Raw genomic sequence first — 8,491 nt, 5'->3', positions numbered from 1 at the left:
TCAGGATTTTAAAAAGATTCCCAGGTGATTCTAATGTGCAGCCAAGGTTGAGAACCACTGGTGTATCTTTCTCAGACCATTGCTCCATAGTAATATGCAATCATTAGTGCCTGGCAGGTTCCTTTTGAAAGGTAATTAACACATCTCTTGTTAGAATTTACGCCACGTACTTTTTAAATTTGCCCAGGTGGAAGCTGTTTCAATTTAAAACTCTTAGTACGCCTTTCAGGTATGTAAAGTATCTTAAAGATTGATTGACGTTTGCAAAACGGAGTCAAGTATAACTATTTCAGTATTATAATGAGGCTGAGGTCTGAGACAAGCAGAAGTGAGCAGCAGAGCAAGCTGTCACTTTGAGACGATCCCCTGGGAGCTCCTCCAGGAAAGCAGCTGTGACATGGTGGTATTTTGTCATTTGACTTGGCTGGTATTTATTTTCTAAATAAAATCAGATAGTGTGTTAGGGTTAAGTCTCTGATTTTTTTTCTTTATATTTCGTGTGTGGGTGATGAGGAGGTAATGAAGATAAAATCATTGGAAGATTTAGCTGAGTGATTTTTATTATGAGAAGGCCTGTTGTGAATTCTTGCCAGAGAGGGAGAAGTTCTTCATTTGTTTGAAGCAACATTTCTCTGCCTTCAGACATGGAGCCACTTTGACTTCTTATGTTTCAATTGTATTTATGAGTCATGCAGTCTAATGACAAAACTAACTTTGTGCTTTGAAGTACATTGACATTTTTTCATAAAGCCCATGTGTGAAGAATGTTCTCTGGATATTAGGTTGTGGGAATAGAAGAACATGGACACAAAAGGCCAGAGGATGGAGTTAAAAAGCCCACAGGAGTGGCTTCCAAAATAAAAAAGTCACTTGCGCAACCAGTACGAACCCAAGCCTGCTGTCCTTTTGCGACACTTCTGTCACCACTCTCTAACCAGGGTTGCCCAACTTTTGTGAAAGCGTGCGAGTTTTATGTTTTGCTCTCTCCTTTGTATGTTCAGATCAGAATGCCCTAGTGCCTCTAAAACAATAAAAAAGACTCATTCTTGTCCATAATTAATGTGCACTGGTGATTTTAAGATTCTCCCCTGCTAATGTCTTTTCCATGCTTCCGAAGATAAATACACAGAAGAAATCACACGCTATCCTCCAAGACAGAATTAAATGTGTGTGTGTGTACACTTATGTGTGCACTTACTTTAGACATAAACATTTAAATGTGAGTTCTAGAGAGAGTTGGTCACATCTATCAGAGAAAGGTCGGTGTGAAGTGACCAGTCAAGGGTGATAAATGGGTAGTCAGCTGTGCACAGCCTGCGCTGTGGGCCAGAGTTGCCATGGAAGCGCCAGTGGCATTCAGCGATCCTGCATGGCTAACCTAGATTAGCAGCAGGGCCCATGGGCTCCAGCCTGAAGAAGGTGCTTACAGGTGCTTACAGCCTACAGGTCACAAAGCCAGGATGCTGTCCACATCGCAAGCCCAATGCAGGCCTTCCTGTTACTGTCTTCTCCTCCCTCTGCATGGGTTCTTTCCTTTTTAGTGCAAGGGACAGAGAAAAGGGAGGCCCACTCTCACTAATCTTTACAGAGCTCTGATTCTTCATCTTACCACAGTGTTTTCACACATCCTTCCAGAGCATTTGAAAAGCCCCAGTAAATGATCCCTGACAGGTCCCAGCATGGGGCTGACTAAATGACTGCATTCAGCTGCTGAATGGGCAGCTCTGAATTCCTCAGGAGTTTCACCACCTCTCTAAACGAGAGAGCATCCTGGCATATTTTAGATTTCCAAGCTCCTGTGCTGAGTTACAGAGTAGTGGCATTCCGTCTTCAGAGACATCTGTGGTGCAGTCCACCTTAGTAATGGTGTGGGCATTTGTGTGCTGCAGGGCGAGTCTCACATGCCACTGCTCTCACCAGGCACTGGAAACTGAAGTCTGTGGTGTCCCCCATCGGTCTTTCTAGTTCACTTACTTAAAAAAAATGTGGTAGAGGTGGTTTGATGCATTTTGCAGAGATCTTTTTGATGCATTAGTGTTGTACTTTGCAGATGGTGGACAGTAAGTAGTATACGATATTCTCTAAAAGTATTTTCTGTGGTCAGACTTTGCACCCTCCCTTGGGTCACACCAACACGTGGACTTGTTTTGTACTTAGTCTGCTGCTGCAAATCACCACGTGAATTGATGTTTTTGCTCCCCCAGTGGGGACTCCTGGGCTGACCAGAAAGCTGGCATTGAGGCCCTAGGAACATGGCCTTTGTCAGCCAGCCAGACATAATGGGAGCAGAGCCCAATATCGGGCATATAATGGCTACTTTGGTGCAAGTTTATTTACAGCCTGTCCTTGAAAGAAACTAATGTAAAGAGCCCCTTTGCACATTAGAAATGACTTGTGAATTCAGAGATTGTTATGGAGTCAGTGACCTCATCTGTAAAATTTTTAAAAGACTCTAAAATAAGCATTGTAAGGTCCTGGCTGTGTTTGCTCAGTTGATTAGAGCATTGTCCCGATACGCCAAGGTTGCAGGTTCCATCCTGGATCAGGGCATATACAAGAATCAACCAATGAATGCATAAATAAGTGGAAAAACAAATCCATCATTCTCTCTCCCTCCTTCCCTCCCTTCTTCTCTTCCTCCTGCCCTCCCTCCTCCTTCCTTCTCTTTCTCTAAAATCGATCAATGAAAAAAATTAAGGATTGTAGCACAGTTTTTATAAGTTGATAAGCAACTTCATGGTGTTGGCCATCCCCCTCAAAGGGTCCCTCTGTGAGGTCCGTAGGCAAGGACAGACCTGTGTAGATACATTTAACCAAACGTATCTTTTATGCTCTGAGATTGCTCCACTGGCAAGGATACTACCTGGATTGTGGCTGTGTGCTTCTTTGAGACTAAGGATCATAAGGAATTACGAGTGATTTCGAGTTACCACCCTTTAGCACGCCTTCTTTGTCATTGCTTTATTTTGTGCAGCCTGAAAGCTCTTTGCAGACCACAGTTGAGAACATAAGCTTTGGTGCCAGGCAAACCTTTGAATTTTTAGATTTACCATCTATTTCCAGATTAATCTGAGCTTTTTTTTCACCTGGGAAATGGAGTTAATAATCCCCCTTTCACAGAGTCCTAGAAATTAAATAGGACACATTTGATGTGCCTAAATCAGGGCCAGCTGAATAACAGATGCTAAGTGGTGGCAGCCTGGGCCAGGCCACTGCTGTCATCATTGCTATTGTGTTTGGGTAAACCTAAAGTGAAACATGCAGCCCAGAAAGAGTGTATTCTCTTGTAGTCCTCAGAATCACCTAGAAACTTGTTCAACATCAGATCTCCTGACTCAAACTTTGGGGGTGGGTCTGCAATCCGTGTTTTAACAAGCCCTCTGGTTGATTCTGATGTTCACTGAAGGTTGATAACCTTTTATCTAATGCAGTGCTCTGTGGAACTCACTGTGTTCCATGTGGGACATTGAGAGAGAGGGTCTGACAAGTCTGATGTTGGTGAGGTTATCCCGTGAGAGCAAGAATGCATTTTTTCCTCCACACCAGAAAAAAAAAAGCCTTTAATTAAATGAAGCAATAGTCAACTTGTAATTATTCAATGGTAATTACAGAGTCTATGAAAAGTGTAGGACATTTACTGCTTCCTAAAATCCCCCATTTAAAAATTTCCGTCTACCATCTCCGTGCTTGCACCTAGTTTTAAAAACAATGATGTGTATGTAGAGGTTGAACAATGGTTTACTCATGCTGTGAATTGTGTTCATGTTTTTTTAAATTTACGTTTCCCCTGGTTTCAAAATGGAACCAAGAAAAGGAAAATATTCATGAATGTCTTTGCCTACTCATTTTACCAAACCATTTCTTAAAACCATTGCAAACTTGGAAATAAGTAAAAGCCAAATAAATCCGAAAACTACCCAGGACAACTGGCAAAACCCTGTTAGTTACAAGGAGAAGTTAGGCAACCCAGAAGAAAGAGTGCTCACAGCCTACCTTATATAGTCCTGGGATCTGTGGACGGCACTTCCTGTTCTGCCTTCCTCTGCCTGCCCAGGAGCCTTGGTGAGTGAGGCCAACAGGGAGTTGCCCATGAGACAGTGTGGGTGAGAGCGAGTTTCTCTCAAAGTCTAGGCTTCAGAAAACTCATCCTACCAGTGACACTCATCTTATCTTCCTCACCTGACTATTGGTTTTTTTTTCAGTTGAAGGGGGATGGTGAATAAAGGAAAAAAAATACGTTCAATGTGTTTTAAAATTGGCATAGTATTACGTCTGCCAATAAAATCCTGGTGTGGGTTAAACGTGTTTATTTTATTTTATTTTATTTTTTTATATTAATTTCAGAGAGGAAGAGAGAGGGTGAGAGAGACAGAAACTTCAATGATGAGAGAGAATCGTTGATCGGCTGTCTCCTGCACGCCCTCAACTGGGGATCCAGCTCGCAACCCAGCATGTGCCCTTGACCGGAATCAAACCTGGTGGGACCCTTGAGTCCGCAGGCCGAAGCTCTACCCAGTGAGCCAAACCACCTAGGGCTAAACGTTTTTTTTTAACACGTTAAACGCCCAGCCTGTTTTGTCTTCTGGAAGGAAAGTATAGTGTCATTCACCGGTGACTGACAGGGCGCTTAATGTGTTAAACAAATGAAGTAAAACCTTAATTAACCAGAATCCTTAATTTAACAGGACTTCCTCCCTGTGGGAGGCATGATTTTTGAATCACATAGCAAGAAAGCCAGTGTTAGAAATTTTGTAAAATTGAGGTTTTCTCATTATTTCTGTAGCAGTTTTTATTATTTTAGAGTGAAAATCTAGAAGTGTGTTAAAATCTAACTGATGCTGAGCTGATTGATTTAGAAATAGTTTAGTAATTTTAAATCAATGTAGCTTTTCTTAAAGATGTGTGTGGACGTGACAAGAAAATTAATTGAGGAACCCAAGTAGCCTAATAGATGAGGTACTCACTTTTCAATCTGGAACTGAGAATTTTGCCATTTGGGGTTCCCTTTTCTGAGACATAAGTAGCGGTTTCTCAAGACATGGGAAAAACTCTACTTATAAAGCAGAACCAAACTCTATAAACACTCACAAGTGAATAAAGCTTCAAGGACTACACCAGTGATGGCGAACCTATGACACGCGTGTCAGAGGTGACACACGAACTCATTTTTTTGGTTGATTTTTCTTTGTTAAATGGCATTTAAATATATAAAATAAATATAAAAAATATAAGTCTTTGTTTTACTATGGTTGCAAATATAAAAAAATTTCTATATGTGACACGGCACCAGAGTTAAGTTAGGGTTTTTCAAAATGCTGACACGCCGAGCTCAAAAGGTTCGCCATCACTGGACTACACTGTTGTAACCAGCATAATCAGGAAAGAGGGGCAAAGCGGATTCCTTGGGATCTGGTCTACGTACAGGTAGCTTTGGGAAAGAAGCTTGGAGTTCAGGTTGCTCAGAAGTAGTTTCATGCCCCACCCCGCCCTGCAAACAAATAGGCAGAAAAGCAAGTTTGAAGGAAAAAAAGAAGTTATTTCCTGATCAGCCCTCTTAACTTGGCTGCCATGGTTGTGTGTTAATGTTACATAATTGTTGAGCCAACAAGAGTAATTACCAAAATCATAAAATAATTGTAAGGAATTCTTGAATGGTCATCATGCCCATTGTGCTGTTATCCCCCAGAAGCAAGTCTGTGTGAAGCACGTGAGATTTCTGACTATTAAAGACTAGTCTCTGTAGCCAGTTTCTGGTTGAATTTCTCCTGACCTTTTCACTATGTTGTTCACTATAGTTTTAAGAGTTTTCTTAAAATCTTATATTAAGCTATCCATCATCTAGATTCTAGGCAAAGTTTTTTGTGTGCCCCCCCCTTTTTTCCCCCCTAATTGATTTTAGAGAGAAGGGGAGAAAGAAAAACATCAATGTGAGAGAAACATCAATTTGTTACTTTCCATATGCACTCCGACCAAGGATTGAACCCTCCTCCAACGGATGCCACTCCAACCAACTGAGCCATACTGCTCAGGGCTAGGCAAAGTTTTTGATTCAATTTTTTAAGCAGATAATTATTTACCACACACCGGTGAATTCAACCAGGTAGTTTAGCTTCTCCCTATACCTTCAGATTGTCTTCCAGAGTGAATTTTGTTTTGTTTTGTTAGTCCTCACCCAAGGATATTTTTTCCATTGATTTTTAGAGAAAATGGAAGGGAGGGAGGGAGGCAGGGGAAGAGAAAGAGAAATATTGATATGAGAGAGACACATAGATTGGTTGCCTTCCGCACACCCCCCTGACAGGGGCAGAGTTCAAACCTGCAACTCAGGTACATGCCCTAGACAGGGAATCGGACCTGAGATCCTTCCATGTGAGGGCTGATGCTCTATCCACTGGGAAACACTGGCCAGGGCCAGGGTGAATATTAAAAAAAATACTCAGTGGATTTGGGGAAGCCTTTAGAGTTGGTGACATTGGAATCACTCCAGAGATTTTTCTGGTAGCTGAAAATTGGGAATGTGGGTGCACAGTTGAGAGAGGCAGAGGAAATGTGTGTAGTTAGAAAGCATCGAAGTTCAGGATGTTACTGAGGAGCCAGGGCATCGGTTGGTGTGACTGGAATATAGAGGTGGTTTGCAGGAGAATCATTAATTTCTAGCTAAGCTGGTCCTGGAAGAATCGGTGATCTTTCAGTAAAAGGGGGTTTTGGGGTAGAGATTAGAGCAAGAGGCTCATCTTTATAGGGTATGTTTGGGGAATACTGTCAAGTGGGGTGCATGTGGCAGACCTGCTATGAGAGAGTGGGATAATTTCTAGAGTAGATCTGTACTAGACTGTGGGGGAATTTTCATGCCAAAGTAAGGATTTAGAGTTTATTCTACCCTGGTCGGGTAGCTCACTTGGTTGGAGCATCATCCTGATACACCAAGATTGCACATACAAGAATCAATCAATTAATGCATAAAAAAGTGGAATAATAAATTGATGTTTTCTCTCTCCCCCTCCCTTTCTCTCTAAAATAATAAATAAAAAATAATAGTTTATTCTGCAGTAGTAAAGAGCCATCAAATGTTTATTATTTTTAAATTTGGATAGTGACACGAGAACCAGGGCCGTCTATGGGATTTCTTTCCATGAGACAAGGCTAAATTAGAGGGACAAGATGTGAAAGACGCAGGGAGACCAGTAAGTAGGCTCTTGTCAGAGGAAATAAGTCAAGTTATGAGAGAGCAGAGAGACCAGGATATATCAGTAGGGTCAGGGAGCGTGTCTGACATCACGGCTAGAATTGCTAAAGGTACATATATTGACAAGACAACAGAATATTTTCCTACTTATTTATTCAAGTAATGTTGGGGGAAAAGATTCAGTAGATACTTAGAAGCAAAGTTGTTCTTATTTTCATTGTTCTCATATCGCACATGTGTGGGTTGGCAGGAGTAGCTTGTGTTGCTGACATGGGGCAGGCCCACTTTTGGTTTGGATGCTAGCTAAAACTACACTTTTTTCTTTCCATCTCTGTGTTTTGCTTGTTAGAGAAAGCATTTGAACATTTTTGGTGCCAGGGCTCATGACTTAGGGTCCATTTTTATGTGGTTTAAGTAGGGCAATTGGATGATAAGACTTCTCAGTAGGTAGAGTTTACATCTAAAATTGCATTTTCCCATGCTTGGCATTTGAAATGAGAAATAAAAATGATCTCGAGTTTACATACCAGGACACTCCCAGTAGAATAGGCTGAGAATAAAGTAAATGCTGTATTGGGTGCCTGGTAATCTTTTAATTATGAAATGAGCCTTTTGATTTTAATCTTCCCAAATGTGCAATACTGATCCAGGAAAATAGCTTTTTTAAAGTTCACATCCTGCTGATTCTTTCAGATGAAAAGCTTCCACCTCTATGCCTTAGTTTGCAAGCTGAAAGTAAAAATATCATTAATCTTGTCCCAGCTCCACCACTGCCTATAAAAGACTCTGGTTTGGAGTCAGTCCTGAGCCACGAAGGCAGTCGCCCAGAGTGAATGCTTAGGTTTCTGGAGCCAGAACTGAGGCTGGAGGGCCACAGCCCGTTACTGAGCCTTAGTCCAGGAGAGACTTATGCTTTCTTTACATCATCTTGCCTGTCATTGCTTCTTCTTGACTTAGCTTGCCTCCCTCAAACATGTACATATGCATAGCACAACGCGGATACTGGTAAATTTTACTGTTTTTGTTCTTTTGTGGCATCTGAAACAGCTTGTACAATGAAGACAGAAACCTGCTTCGAATTAGAGAGAAGGAAAGACGCAACCAGGAAGCTCACCAAGAGAAAGAGGCATTTTCTGAAAAGATTCCCCTTTTTGGAGAGCCCTACAAGGTATTTATTGTGTGCTAGAAAGTCTGATTTATCATCATATTTAACTCTGTGATGAAAGGAAGATTGAACAAGGGCCATGCCTGTGAAAATAAGACAACTTATCCTAGGGATTGTTTCTGAAAACAAATAGAAAATTC

General features: G+C 41.4%; 1 protein-coding gene across 2 annotated transcripts in view; it reads left to right on the top strand.

The window, feature by feature from the left end:
• AFF1 (AF4/FMR2 family, member 1) overlaps positions 1-8,491 on the top strand; it is a 195,779-nt gene that overhangs the window by 98,865 nt on the left and 88,423 nt on the right. For both annotated transcript variants that reach the window (XM_005874091.2, XM_005874090.2), the window contains exon 3: positions 8,234-8,354. In XM_005874091.2, coding sequence (XP_005874153.1) covers positions 8,234-8,354 — 121 coding nt within the window. The remainder of the gene's footprint in view (positions 1-8,233; positions 8,355-8,491) is intronic.

This window comes from Myotis brandtii, unplaced genomic scaffold (assembly GCF_000412655.1).
Source record: "Myotis brandtii unplaced genomic scaffold, ASM41265v1 scaffold424, whole genome shotgun sequence".
Classification (NCBI taxonomy): domain Eukaryota; kingdom Metazoa; phylum Chordata; class Mammalia; order Chiroptera; family Vespertilionidae; genus Myotis; species Myotis brandtii.
This window is presented reverse-complemented; position numbering and strand designations above follow the sequence as displayed.